Genomic DNA, 16,097 nt, shown 5'->3' with positions numbered 1-16,097 from the left:
TTAGAATAACTTCTCTTCTCTAACCCATAAAAATGCAATCAGAAGTTGAATGCGATTGCAAAGCCCTTTCTAATCTGTGTCCCGGGCACCCTAACTAATCCTTTTGTTCTAGGTGCTGTCAAAAAGAGTTCACTGTATACCCATTGAACAACAATCTGTTAAGAGAATAGAACTCATCTTAAGTGTTCTTATTATCACACACTCAAAAAAACAGGGGCACAAGGAAACTTTTGGTGGCGATGGTTATGTTTATTACCTTGATGATGGTGATAGTATCATAGGTGTATGCGTATGCCCAGACTCATCAAACTGTACACATTAAACATGTGCAGTTTTTTTTTTGTATATCAATTATACCTCAATAAAGCTGTTTTTAAAAACTGAGAATGTACTCTAGACAAGATATCCTAACAAAGGCTATAGCAGAGCCCCTTCTTACTGAGAATTTCTACTAACTACATCAACGGATATTACCTTCTCTAACCTTATTTTTGCTACAGGCAGAATAATGTGTACATTATAAATATATATACATTAATTATACATATATAACGTGTGAATCATCATCATGGGTGCCTCTCGTATATACTGAATTTTCTCACGCCTGTTTTATCTTGATACCGATATCTTTTCTACGAGAATTTTGTAGTGAAAACTCATAGTGCTTGTAACTCTCAGTGGAATATTTTTATAAGAATCAAGGATCTGGAGGACAGCCATGAAAATCAGTGGTACTTAGGCATTTCCACTGCACATCTTTGCCCAATGAATTTGATTTTTAGTCACATGAAAGTGCAAGACACTGCCAGCATCTTGGGTGTGCAAAGCTTTGGAAGGAGACTACAAGATCTGAATAAAAAACTTCCTGAATCCAACACTCTCCTCCCCTGAGAAGGAACCACTTGTTGGTCCTCAGAATTGTTATGGACGTGTCCCTAAACCATCCTGTTAATTAGTTTTATTTTTACCTTTATATGGACATCCTACTGTATTTTTTATGACTCCCTTCTTTTTGTCAATATCAGGTTTTTGAAGTTCACCCACTTTATTGTGGGTAGTCATAGTTCGTGGCGGTAAAGCATTCCACAATGTGAACATACCTGAATTCATTGATTCATTCCACCATGAATTCACAATCAATTATTTTAATTTTTAGCTACTATAAACGTTATTATACATTTCTCTCTTATAAATACTGTTTTTCTCTAGGGTATATACCTAGGAGTGGAACTGCTAGGGCATGGAGCATGTGTATCTTCAACCCTACTACATAACGTCAAAACACACTCCAGAGTGGTTGGAACCATATTCCCTCCAAATAGTATATATGGTACTTTCGGGTCCACATGCTCACTAACAGTTGGAATAAGTTCTGCCAACCTGATGGACGTGTAATGATATCTCCTAGGGATTTTTATTTGCATTTTTTCTGATTACTAATGCAGTAGAGCATCTATTCATTCATTTATTGGCTATTTGGAGTTGTTCTATGAAGTCTGGTTCAACTCTTTGACTTATTTTCCTACTGGTTTTCTGTTTTTCATATTCAATTAATTTATTTCTAAGTTACACGTAAAAGTTATTTGTATACTCTGGATCCAAGTCCTTTGTTAGTTGTCTTCCTCTAAAATGTGGTTGTATTTGCCCTACTTCTACCATGTCTTTTTATGAATAAAAGTTCCCAATTTTAATAAATCAAACTTATCAGTCTTTTCCCTTCTATTTAGTGCTATGTGATTCTTATATAAGAAATCACAAGACCTACGTTATTTTCTACAAGCTTTCTTGTTTTGCTTTTCAAAGTTAGGTCTTAACCATCTGGAAATGATATTTGGTATAAGGTATGAGGTAGAGGTATAATTTCATAGACACCTAACTGTCTTCACATCATTTTGAAAAATTTGTCCTTTTCTCTCTGATCTACAATATTACCTCTGTCATATATTAAGGGTCTATATATATGTGAATCTGATAACTACAGAAGGAGAAAGGAAAGGGTCAAAAATTAAATGTTTACGAGGCAAAGTAAACCTGTTGGTTAAGATTAAGTTCAATATAAAGAATTAACACAAGGTTAAGCAAGAATCATTAGGAGTAATATTATTTGACATTTAGGTTGTCCAAAATGTCCCTCAATAAAATTCCGTAATTTTTCTATAGAGGGTTTGCTTTTTTGTCTAATTTTTGTTTGCTTCTTTGGCCGAGCCACGTGGCTTGCGGGATCTTAGTTCCCTGACCATGGATTGAACCCAGGCCAGAACAGTGAAAGCGCCGAGTCCTAACCACTGGACCACCAGGGAATTCCCTTGTCTAACTGTTAAGTATATAAAAGTATCTGATGTTACTGGGATATACTTTTCCATATTTCACAAAATGGAACTGCTATATGCATTTTGATTTTGTATTCAAAAACCTTGCATCATTGAATATACTTTGTTAAGTGAAAAAACTTTCACTCCCTTTTCCAAAATGACTTATCACTTGTGGAAACTCAATTGTCTCCTTGTGCAACATATGGATCACCTGGAAAGATGGGGTGTGCGATGGTCACTGGTTAAGAGTATGGGTTTTGGATTGAGACAAGTCTGGGTGAAGTCCCAGACTGATGACCAGCAGCTGTGAATATGAGCAGATGACAAAACTTATGTCACGTTTGTTTTTCTGTAAAAACACACATTAAAATACTTCCTTATTAGGATTATTTTGAGATTAAATGAGGCAATGCATATAAAGAGCACAGAACCTGGCACATAGAAACACTGACTAAATGTTGACCCAGCATTAATCATAATGACTCTTGCTTGCCTTGCATTAATTCTTTATATTGAACTTTTTTCCCTTCAAACAATTATTGATCCTTTCCTTTCTCCTTCTGTAGTTATAATTTTTCTCAAAATCACAATCTCACTTTCTCTTTCATCTTGCTCTGTCTTGTTCTAAATAAATACTCATTTTCACGAGCTTTTTAAAATCTTACCACCAATTCCACATATTCAGGTAGAAAAATAGACTCTTTTGTCCTTCAGTGTAATGTACTGTATGTCTCATTCCCCTCCAGGCACGGAAAAGTATTATACTATGGTTATGCAAGACATTACCATTGGGGTAAACTGGATGAAGAGTACAAAGGACCTTCCTGTACTTTTTTTTGTTTTGCAACTTCTTGTGAATCTGAAATTATCTAAAAAAATTTAAATAATCAAAGAAAAATATTTCTGTAAGTGTTCTCTTGACCTTTTGCTCATTCTCTTGAATCTGATATGAACCCTTCCCAATTTTAAAAATTGCACATATTTATGATTTCCAGAACCCTAATCCACTTAATTGAATTAAAGAGAAATCATAATCATTGTTGATTTTCTGACATCTTCCTGATCAGACCCCCAAGCCCTCTCACAAAAACCCACAAAAAACCCAAGACTGAGTGTGAGTCAATAACTAAACTGTAAAAGAGAAAGGTTTTGTCTTCTTATTCTTCCCAACTCCTTGCTATGCTACATTAGTTTATGTCAGCAAACAAATCACACTAAAAATTAAATATAGAGCACTGAGTTTTGGTCATTCATTTAAGTTATTCAATACTAACTCACAAATTTGACTGGCATTTTTGGTTTTCAGTGACATTTTTTAAACTAACTGTTTATTATGAAAGTATATACCTATAAAGCTATATTCACTGACAGCAAAAAGGCTTACCATACAAAATTGAACAGAAAACTATAGTACAAATTTTGGAAAATGTCAAATCATATATGTAGCATTAAGTCCAAAAAATAGGAAGAATAATCTGAATATAGAAAGAACAAAAACACAAAACTTCTAAGTCCATTTATACAGTCTTGATGAAACCTAAGAGGACATTATATCCATAAAAAATATGCTGCCTTGAGAAAAATAATTTAGCTCACAAAAAATAAAAATACAATTAAAAAGTGGAAATGGTAGACTACATAGCCGAATGAACACAACTAAAATACGATTTACTGAGCTGAAAGGGGTTATTCTTGGGACACAACACACACATATACACACACAAAGCTACATGGTACAAGGAAAGAGTTAGAAATCATGGTTAATATATCTAGAAGTTCTAATATCCACTTAATAGGAGGACTAGAAAGAGAGAGCAAATATAATGAAGAAGAGAAAATAATCAGGCATATAAGAGAGAGAATGTTCACAAAGATGAAAAGCAATACTAATGATAGCTAACATTTATATAGTGCTTACAATATACCAGGCACTGTTCTAAGCATATATATAATTACAATATACATATATACACACACATATTTACACATATATACATCTACATATATATGTAGTTTAATTCATTGTAAGTATGAATTAAACTAAGTATTATTATTCCTGCTTTATAGATGAGGAAACTGAAGGAGGAAGTGTTAAGTAACTCAGTCAAGCTCACACAGCTGTGAGTGGGCGAGCAGGAAGCGAAACCCAAGTCATCTTGCTTTAGAGGACAGACTCATAACCACTACACCTCCACATCTTCCAACTCAAAAGACCTCTCATTAATGTGCCAAGCAACATTAATGAAAAAATAGACCCACTCTGAGATATATCTTGGTAAACTTTCTGAATTTAAATGGTAAAAAGAAATGTATACGTTTTAGTGGAGGAAGGAAAGAAAGATTTCCCTCAAATAAAAAAATGAATAAATTTCCATTAGATTTTTGGTTGGCAACTCTGGGTGCCAGAAGATAATGAAACAATATCTTCAAAGTTCTGAAGAATATATGAAATATCTGAAAAAAGTGTACCTCGTGTTAGTTATAGTTATTTACAAATGGTGAGGTTTGGGGTGATTCTTTTTGTTACCATCTTCTTTGTATTTTTCTCTCTTAATTTCTTATAACGAACATATATTTTTGTGGAAAAACATTAAGATCAGTGTTATAAAAATAAAGATAGTCACATGGATTAAATTTCTTAAGTATAAAAAATGAAACTATAAATGCACTAAAAAAATACAGGATAATATTTTCTCATTGGAGGGAATGTGGGTAAGGAAGACTGTCTAAAGATAGTTTTTTTTTAAAAAAAGGAGAAGACTAACAAGTTTCATTGTATAAAAAATGTTGAATTCTGATAGGACAGAAGTTAAACAGATTAGAAGAAAATATTTGCTCCATATATAGCAAACAAAGACTTAATATCTATACAGTTCTTATAAATCAACAGGAAAATAGTTTGTAAAAAGAAAAAAAGTACGAAACGGGCAAAAAATGCAAACAGGCAATTCACAGAAGAAAAAATACTAATAGTCAATACCCACTCAGCCCTTCTCATATTCAAAAAAAAACACATATTAAGTAAAAAATAATGTATCATTTTTAACTCAGCAAACTGACAAAAATTTAAAAGATGAACAGCACATAATGTTTTCAGTACTGGAAAACAGGCAGTCTGATCCATGACCAAAGAGGAAGTAAATGGTACATTTTGGAAGTGTAATTTCACAGTATCTGTCCAATTAAAAATTGGTTGTGTTTCCCAACATCTATTTTATGGGAATACTTACTTATGAACCAAAACAAGTAGCGTAGCATTGTTTATCAAGTGACACACAAGTGCTATTCACTTGGATAAGACTTCCTTAGGTGGCAAATGCCTGAGCTTAGAATATCTGGGTATTTCACTATTATCTGCTAGTGTACATGGGAGAGCATAAAGGCGATGTTCGACTCTTCTTTTCACAGAGATTGAGTCATTCTCTACGATGAACAGTCCTTGGATAAACAGCTCACAGCTTACCGCTGGGCTTCATCAACTAGAGACCGACGACCCCCAGAAGCTCCCACAGCAGCTGCCAAGATTTCTGGAATCGATACTAGAGTAAGAATTTTCCATCTGCTTTCCCAAATCTGACTGAATATCATGTGATGTACTATATTATAACATCATATAATCACACATTCCTGTACATTCCCACAATATTGCTACTTTCATGCATTCATATGCAGTAAAGTGGTCACTTCTCTGTTTTTACTCTTTAATAAAGTTGACATGACTTCAGTTCACCAATCAGTGCCAATCAATGAGTTGGGACTGAAGGCAACAAATTGGAAAGTAGTACTAATGAGTAAGCACGATATTATATTACTTCTTTGAGCAAAACGATGGATTGACATGTTATTTTTACCATCTCTAAAGGCAAGAAACGGAATCCCAGAGGAAGCATGAAATAGTGTTTGGATTCCCACAATCCTGTCTAGTTTATTTACAATTCCCTCCTTCATCCTTCCTGCCTATCCAGATGGTTTTCTTCTTTGTTTCCCAAACTGAATTATGTTCACTGCCTTTAAGATGTTAAATACTTCGAAAGCCTTCCTTTTAATTCCTCACAAACAGAAGTCATAAACTCTTACCTTTGCCGAATTATGCTGGGGTTAGCCGTCACTAAATGACTTTTGGATCCAACATCCTTAGTGTATTCACTTGACAAAGGAGGAAGATTGCATCTAGAGAAACAAGAACAAGCACTTCAGAATGATTTACATACTTTTAAATCAGGTCAATTATCATGGCAAATAGGAATTTTACTAAGTCTAGCTCAATTCACAAATAACTGTTTTTATCACCTCTCCCTTTTACTAGACTAACTCTTAGCATCTTCAAAACGCTGTCATAAAAACTATTTCTGTTTTAGAAGAAAGAAAATGTCAGCTAGAGAGGTAAAGGATTTACTAAAGGAAAGAGATATAACTAAAATGAATTTATTCCATTCAAAATATTTTTGAGGTGATAAGTCAGGGTATATTAGACTTGAAATTAGTGTTCAGGAGGGTGTAGTCCCCTAGAAGACACAGGACCTACAGTGTTCTCTGTGGATACCAACAAACTTCAAGAGAAAAGGAAGAATTGTATTTGCTTGTGTTTTTCATTCTTTTCCCAAATTCTAAATTATAATAGTACATTCAAGGCAAACTCTGCCACCTAAATCGATGCATGTGCGACTTTGGGATACATGACCAACGTATGGTTGCCTACTGGTGAAGACAAAATAATCTGTCATTTAAAGAAATGCAATGATTCTCCACCATCCCAGTCTAGGCAAGGGAAGAGCACAGGTGACAGAAATAGCTCCTCCTCCCTCATATACACACACACACACACACACACACACACACACACACACACACACACACAACACAGCCCTGGGTGCTCTCCTCGACCGCAACGTCTTATGAATGCTTACAACGGAAAATATTGCAATTGCAAATCCAAATCCCATGGCTTTCTGCCAGTGAGACATTAACCAAGTTGTCAACTGCCTCAGTTTCCCCATTACACAAAATGAGGATAACGACTTTTCCTCTCCAATAAGGTGGCTGCAAGGATTAAAGTAAGAAATGTATAAAAAGTCCCTACCTTGATGTCTCATAGTAAAAGCTCAAATATATCACATATCAGAAATATCATATAAATATAACTAAATATATATCTATTACTTCTGACCATCCCAAATGAGTCTATAGCTTCCATTAGATTTTCTTTTATTACTGAGTCCTAAGTGCTCCTCTCCACCCATGTCTCTAAGTTGACTCCACAGCAGGGCACCTCTAACTTTTTCTTACTTCAGCAAACCAAAGCATCGTTTATTTGCCGGTAGACATCTTACAAATATTAAGGTCTTGGCCATTCCCCAACTATTAAAATTTCCCTACAAATTTCCCCCAGGACATGGACTTGTCTGAGCACCGACTCAGCTGATCAGCACAAGTTCCTTGATGTCGTCTCGTATTTACCCTGTATTTGACTCCTACCACATCAGGGTATCCCAGGCAGAAACTTGTCTCAGTTGATTTGGAATCTTCCTTTCACCTGCTCTTTGGTAACAAGATCCTGGTTCTTCTGGCAGCTCCCCACAGATTAATGTCAGCCAGTTGAGTGCCCACTGAGAACAAACACAACAGGCATGGTGGGAAGCCTGGGGGAAGCCAAGTCACAGAGCCTACTTAAGGCATCTCTAGTCTAGTGGTTGCACCATATCCCAAGAGGTTTCCGAAGACCATGTCGGGGAGTGAGTTTATTCACCGCCAGGCTCATCCGGCCATGGTGCTGACTGTGGTCTTGTGATTTAACTGATCTTTGCAAAGATGAAAAGGACTCCCAGGATAAAACACAGCCTAGAATTTGGGCATTTGTCTCTCTTTTTTTTTGATGAATGTAATTTTTTTTTTTTTTTTAGTTTTTATCGGAGTCTAGTTGATTTACAATGTTGTGTTAGTTTCAGGTGTACAGCAAAGTGAATCAGTTATACACACACACACACACACACACATATATATATCCATATATATATCCATTCTTTTTCAGATTCTTTTCCCATATAGGTTATTACAGAATATTGAGTAGAGTTCCCTGTGCTATACAGTAGGTCCTTGTTAGTTATCTATTTTATATATAGCAGTGTGTATATGTTAATCCCAATCTCCTAATTTATCACTTCCCCTTTGATCTTGATGGCCCTTCATAACATTTGAGAATCAACCACATTATATTAAACCTGTAAACTCTGAATATTGCCGGAAAGTGCGGTTAACCTGTTTTGTCATCATTAAATGAAACTAGTTGGTATTCCTGAAAAACTACTTTGTTTTTCTGTGCATTCCTCATAGATTGATCCATGGCTCATATGTCTGGGTCCACTTCACACCTCCTACCACAAAAAAAAAGCTCAGAAAAACACTTCCAGACACTAACTGCCAAATCCTGCAATAGAGGGAAATGCTGAAAACAATAAAGATAATATCTTATACATTCACTTCTGGAAAATAATGACATTGTGTTCTGGTGTAAATATCTGTTCTTCTGGGTAAACTTTCTCTTCAAGTACAAATTTCTATGATACTTCCCTGTAGCGCTTCTCTTAGAAAAAAAGCACACTATAATTTTAGCTCCTCAACTCCTAAATTGATAATTACATAGACTTACATAAAAGGCACATTTAATACAGTCAAATTGTTTCTAATAAGGCATAATTGCGTAAAAGTGTTTCAAACTCTGCATTATCGCTTGTGGGCTCAATGAATGGATATTAATGGCTGAAGTGTCTTAGTAACTGTACTCGTGATCCTAGAAGATATGATCACAGAATTGATGAGGAATGAATATTCTTTGAAGTGGAGAGTGGAGACGGGTGGGTGATGGGTCTGGAGAGGAATCTTTAAATAGAATAAATTCTAAAACTCCTTTTTAAGTTGCATGTACACTTAAATATGTCAAACACATATAATTGAGCATAATTCAAAGGCACCAAAATTATGTTGTCCTCACTCATATTCCTGAGCCACCCAATTCCTCTCCAGGACACAATCACTGTTATCTCTGTCTTGCACAACTTCCAGATACATTTTATTCAACAATTTTACTTTTTAAAGTATTGCTTTTGGTTACAGAGCAAATGTTTACTTTGAAAAATGGGGAGTTGACGTCTAGCATTAGAAGACGTATTTGAAAATGTCCAAGCAAAGGAAATTATGGCATTGTTATATCGTAATTCTGGAAAACATCGTGAACTGTCACTGGGTATACCACTGTGTACAAGTAAGGCTGTTTTCGGATCTCATCTTTCAATGTAACTGTCCATGTACCCTATAGTCCAGGAACATACTATGTGCTTTCTAATCACACATTTACTCACTAAATGCTTAATTTTGAACATATGATATTACCTCAATTTCCTCAGGGTGCCACCAAAATGTGTATTAAGCAACCGTGCATAAATAGATACATAAATGGTCAAATAAGAATACTTTATAAACAATTTATCAACATTTAATTACTCCCACATTGTAAACTATTAATAAGGCTTTTTAAAAATTCAAAGGTGTTACGATAATGGCGCCATTCTTGAAACTGAATCAAAGGCACGTGCACATCTAGTTTTGATGCTACCTTCTTTGAATTTTTTTCAATCCTCACCTCCCTCATCATTCCATGAACATCTGTTTAATCCTGTGCTGTGCACGCTAATCACAAGCACTCATTAATTCTGAACTTGAATATATCAATATTGATGTATACAACGCAAATGTAGTCTTGCTTATTTGTAATAAATAATATAGGTAACCCCCTAAGATGCTTAGGCGTGATCTTGTGCACGTTAAGTTTAAAATATCCATCTTCCTAAATGTAGTGACAAACACATGCCCACTCAGGAATACTAAAAAAATACATTTATTGTACTAATGCCTCCTTCCACATTGCACTCAGACCTCTTGAAATCACTTAACTTTCCTGAATCTGTGAGTATAATATTTCCACTCTTTCTTCCTTACACAGTTTCTGGAAAAAGCAAATCAACTTATACTCGAGAGCAATATGAAAATGGAAACTAGACTACGTGAATGTGATACAGTGGTGTGATAGCCACATCATCACAGAATCAGAGTTTCCACAATGGAAAGGCTTGGGGTATCGTCTGCAGCCACCTCCTCACGTAGATTAGAAAGCTGAGCTGCAGCAAAGGTACAGTGGTGCACTGCGGGTCACAGAGTGAGTTTGCAGCAAGGGCTGGTCCTCCAACCCCTCTGTTTTCTTTGCTGGCCCTCCAGCCTCCACCTAACACCAATGTATTAGCGGGGGTACCTCTGCTCTTCAGGTAACTGTCCCCACTTCTACAGCTTAAATCCCATCTCACCGCACTCTCCCCATGGCTCACAACCCTGTGGCAGCACTTGGCGTCCTTCCTACCTTAGAGCTTGGACACGGTGGCCTGTGTCCAGAGTGGAATGGAGAGAGGGCTCTGCCCAGATGCCACTTCCCCTCAGAGGGTCCCCACTCACTCATCATCTGCTTCTGAATCACCCCAGTCACAGCACTGGCACATCTCCAGGTTTTAAGTCCATGAGGGAATTGTTCAACATACCATTCTCAACCCCAGCAAAGACCCAATACAAAGTAGGTGCTCACCAAATTGACGTCGACTTGAATTTAGAGAGCTACATTTTTATTGTCTCCATGTTTCCACGGTTTGTATGTATCACAAAAAATAAGAATGGCAATGGAAAGGAAAACAGAGTCTTACACTGGAAAAACTAGGGCAGGGTACCTCCATAAAGGAAAGAGAGATAGAAGAGGACCCCACTCCCACTCTACAGCAGGCTTCACCAGCAAGATAAAGTCTTTCAAGGAGCCCAATCCTTGCTCTCTGAGAAGGAACTTGACCCTCCCCTCAGTACACAGCTTCCTTGAAACACTCTCAGACAGGCTTTACTCTCCCCTACTCCACTTAGCTCAGAGCCCAGGGGTGGTTCTCTGTTCTCTCAGCTAACTTTTGTTACTTCTAGACCATTATCTAGTTATCCTTAAAAATGAACACAAAACACAACCGCCACCCCCCTTCAGCTTTCTGCCCTCTGTGTTGCTGGAGACCTCAGCCTTCCTGGCCCCGGAGCTTTTTGGCCCCTGGTTCACAGTCATTTCCACTTCACTGAGACCTCGGGGCCCACCTGAAAGACCCTCCCCAGCATAGCCTCCAGGTGCCTACACTTCTTCAGTAACAAATGTCCTTTTTTTCTACAACACATCTGCACATCCCCCAGAGAAAGTGAAGTCACATTCTCCAGTGGGCCATTCTTTGACATTAGCTCTCTTTTTTCCACCTTCTCTCATCTTTCCCACCACCGCCCCCTCCAGCTCTGAAGAACCCCATCATTTGGTCCCATTGGCTCCCTTCCTTTCTCCTTCACGCCTCTCAGGGCCCACTTCCCATCCAGCCGAGACTTCAAAGTGTGTCACTTCATGCTGTCTCTAGCCAAGACCCTCCATGCTGTCCCTTCCCACCCTTCTCTCCTCTCCACCAGACAATCCCAAGCCTGTGTCCATCCAATCACTCGCTACCTTCCCTTCTGGTCAAAATTACCCAACGGCGCAGGTTGGTGCCATTTCAGTGTCATGGTCTCTACTCTTGGCTGGATGTGTCCTAGCATTTCCTTTACACACCCCTGCAGGATCGTGTCACCACTCTGCTCAGTCCCCTTACCAAGCTTCCTCTTTGCTCGAAATGTAATCCCCCTCCTTCCTTCCAGTTTTCCTTAGTCCTGCCCAGATCCAACCCCTCTTCGAATCCTACTCACTACTTCCAAATGCTTTTGTGAAAAACAAAGCAGCAGAGTGTGTAGAATGAAATGAATTAATGAAAATGTTTATTCATAGAGAGTTTGTCTTAAGAACAAGTCTTAAAGTTGGAGTCACCCAACTGTATCGTCTAAAATTAAATGAGTGTTTCCACTCTGGGGGTCTCCCCACGACCTCTGAAGCTCTCTCAGCTTTGCACTTTCTTGGGGCCCGTTCCCTGGCTCCCCTGGCCTGTCTCCTCAACTCACTTATATGGGAACTTGAAGGGACGCTGAAGAGCAGCTACCGCTGATTAATCACCAGCGACTGGTTTCCAAAGGCCCCGGGGCTGGCAGGAGGGGTGGGGGAGAAGACAGGAGGCAGAAGCCGCGCTGTGGGAGCTCTCTTACCGCATGACAAAATTTGCTTCATCTATTTGACGGCCACAGTCACTCTTCTTCAGAATCCCACCATTTCCCACCACCGCGCATTTCTTCAAGGGCAGCTGGAATGGGGTTGCCTAGCAACAGAAAACAAGGCGGGTTTTCACTGCAGAGAACACACAACCACTCACAAAATCATTGTTTACAGCAGACCCGGCCAGAGAATTTGGCTGAAGACTGGGCAGAGGGAAAAGAGCATGTAGAAAGATGCCAGGAAGTTTGCAAGGAACAAACGAGCCTATTCCTTTGAAATAAAAGGTTTTTTTTTAGCTCCCTGAAGTGTATTTCAATATAACGTTTTTTGGCATCAAACTGGCCGTGCACATAGTAGGGAGTGACTGCTAAAGAAAATGGAAAAATCCCCACTAAACATTCTTAGGATTCTTTTTAAAGGCATTAAGCTGGGAACAAACTCAAATGAATTCTATTCCCCTATTTGGATGCAATTCCATTCATTCATACAATCAGTCATTCAATCAACGTTGCTGGCGTTTCCTATGCTAACTGTTGGGGATAAACGCGAAGACAGAGAAATCACAGGTCTCAGAATTCACAGTTTGGGATGTGAGGAGAGTGTGAACACAGAAACTTATGTAACAGACCCTATTGTAATGCTGAACTTGCTGTAGAAGAGGTATGTTTCACATGCTGTGGAGAATCCAGAGAGGGGCAAGAAGGCACGTCTGTCAAGCTGATTCGGGGAATGCTTTCTCACTCGAGATGAATCTTTAAGGATGAGTAAGATTTTGCCAGGCAGAGAGAGCAGCATAAACAGAGGCACAGAAGTATGCTGAGAGCAAACGCTGTGTTTATGAGCACATGAACACTCTGGGTGGGTCTGTCTAGAACTTAGGAGGCACTAAGGGACAAGTGACTTGTGTCCATCCAGGCAGCATATAACTTTCTGCAGACATTGAACTGGACTGCAAAGAAAATGTTCCGTGTACCTGAATGTTCCCTGGGGTGCTATTTATAGTACCAGGGAATATCAAAACCCAGCACTAGCCCCTGGAAGTGAAATGTGACATTCGGTCTCTTTTAGCTGGGTCAGCAAGAACCATGAGGCACAGCATTTCCTGCTTGCTGAAACCAGGCACAGTAGTTGGTGTTCTCTGGGGGAATACCTTACATCTGCATAACTGGGACATAAAATAACCATGCCGATATTAAGTCAGCCATCCTTGATGAATCTGAAGGGCATAATATGGATTACACCAAAAGAATAAATGAATACCCGAATATATGCACATAAAGTAATTAAAGCAGAAAAATGAAATTCCAGGGGTGTGAGTGATCACTGGTAGGTGAGGGGCACTGACTGTAGCACAAGAAGGGGATTTCACTTCTTTGATTTCTATTTTGTAAAAGGAATAGCCAGAGCTATGACAATATAGCTGATGAAGATACAGTACTGAAACTGTAGCGTCTAAGCATTTGCAGATGGGAAAGACTTCCCTTCGTAACACTACAGCAGAGACTGTCCAGTGACCTCCAGATCAGGATACAGAGAGGAGTGTCAAGCAAAGGCCAGCACTCCAACATGCCCAGGATAAGCCAGGATGACACGTGGTATTTTTCTCAGTCACTCCTGGGAGGAAGGTTTGAAATCAACAAACACATGGGCTAGATCTGTAATTTTTTAGACGTAGATTTAAGTCTTTATGCACAAATTAACTGTTTTTTTATTCCACGAGTATTTATTAAACACCTACTATGTCCCAGGCACTGTCCTGGGTGACAGGGACATAATAATCCCTGTTCACAAGGAGCTTACATCCTAGCGGGGAAATGGATGATAAATAAGACAAATGAGTAAATAAACAGAATATCAGATGGTGACATGGGCTGTGGAGAGAAAGAAAATCATTGGCATGAGAAGATGAGGAAATACTTTTGAAGAGGACTTGCCATTGAAATAGGGTGGTCAGGAGACATGGAAGCAAATCCCTGAAGGACAGGGGGTAGTGAACCTTACAGGTACCTGTGGGAACCACTGGGAGGGGACACTCCTGGGGTGTGAAATGAAGAGGAAAGAGCCCACTGTGTCTGGAGATGAGTAAGCAAGGGACAGAGAAGGAGGAGAGATTAGAGACTTATCTGGTAGGAAGGTTGGGGAACAAATTCTGTAGAGCTTTGGAGGGTACTGTAAAGACTTTGGGCTTTATTATGAGATGAGAATCAAGTCAAAGTAAGGGTGAGCAAAGGAGTGATGCTATAACATATTTTGGAACAATCACTCTGCTGCTGTGTGAATAGGCTGTAAGATGTCATGCACAGAAAGAAAGAGACCAGTCTCCTGAAACAGCAGACTAGAGACTTTGGTGGCCTGGGCTAGAGTGAGAGCAGTGGGGGTAGTCAGAAGTAACCAGATTCTGGAGATGTTTTGGAGGAAGAGCTGACCGGATTTGCTGATGCAATGGAAATAGGATAAGAGAAAAAGAGAGGAATCAAGAACGATGCCACAGTCTGGGGCTTGGACAACTGTGAAGACAGACTTGCCATTTACTGAGACATGGAAGATGATAGAGAAGCAGGTTTTGGAGGGGGGATAATTTGGAGTTCAATTTTAAATATGTCAAGTGTGAGATCCCCATTAGACATTTAAGTGGCAATGTCAAATAGGCAGTTGAATATATGAGAATACAGTCGGGGAACTGGTCTCTCCTGGAGATAGAAAGATGGAGGTGATCAGCATATAGGGGGTATTTAAAATCAGGGGACAAGCTGGTGAATGAGTGTAGACAGGAAAGAGAGGAGGTCTAAGAACTGAATCCTGGGAGGCTCCAACAAGAAGTCAGGAGACTGAGGAGAAATCGGTAAAGGAGACAGAAGGAGTGGCCAATGGAATGGGAGAGAAAAACAGGAAAGTAGGGTGTCTTGCAAGCTAAGTTAAAAAAAAAATATCTCAAGATACTCAAGAAGGATGGGGAAAAATTGCAGCAAATGCTACTGATAGATTGCGTAAGATAAGTGCGGAAAATTGCCACGGGATTTTGCAACATGGAGGTCACTGGTAACCTTCCTCAGGACAGACCTGTTTCAGGAGTGAGGATGGAAGCCTGATCTGAGTTCAGTGAGTTATACAACTATCTGTATATAGTTTATGTCAAAAGTGTGGGCTCACTCATGCTCTACTAATATTTAGTTTGCTTTGTAAAAGCCAACTTAACCCCCGCTCATTGTTGTTAAAGGAAAGTCCCTGGACCAGATCGACCGACAATACCAGTTTTCCAAGCAAGAATCTGGGCACAGAACAAGCAGAGCTGGGAAGCGGCAGCAGCAGTAGCAGCATAAACCTGGGTACAAATACTACCTCCTAACTTCCAGATTGTGGGACCCGTGGGCGTTCCACTTCCGGTCTCTAAAGAGGGATAATGCTGCACAGGACTGACTATATGAGCTTATATGAGATGATGTACATAAAGCATCTCACTGAGCCACTAGCATGGTGGTCCTCCCATTATCCTTCCCCTCTTCTTTCATCTCTTTCCTCCTTCTAGCAGAGTCCGCTGACTTGTTCAAGCCACAAAATACTTAGATTCCATGGGTTTGGGAGAAACATGGTAAAAT

General features: G+C 39.0%; 1 protein-coding gene across 1 annotated transcript in view; it reads right to left on the bottom strand.

Moving 5' to 3' along the window:
• The window catches only part of ST8SIA1 (ST8 alpha-N-acetyl-neuraminide alpha-2,8-sialyltransferase 1), a 304,938-nt gene that overhangs the window by 204,696 nt on the left and 84,145 nt on the right, over positions 1–16,097 (bottom strand). Inside the window, exons 3-4 of the mRNA XM_082419852.1 lie at positions 12,495–12,604; positions 6,390–6,482 (exon numbers count right to left, since the gene is read on the bottom strand). Coding sequence (XP_082275978.1) covers positions 6,390–6,482; positions 12,495–12,604 — 203 coding nt within the window. The remainder of the gene's footprint in view (positions 1–6,389; positions 6,483–12,494; positions 12,605–16,097) is intronic.

Source organism: Balaenoptera physalus (assembly GCF_965194825.1).
Source record: "Balaenoptera physalus genome assembly, chromosome: 13".
Lineage (NCBI taxonomy): Eukaryota > Metazoa > Chordata > Mammalia > Artiodactyla > Balaenopteridae > Balaenoptera > Balaenoptera physalus.
This window is presented reverse-complemented; position numbering and strand designations above follow the sequence as displayed.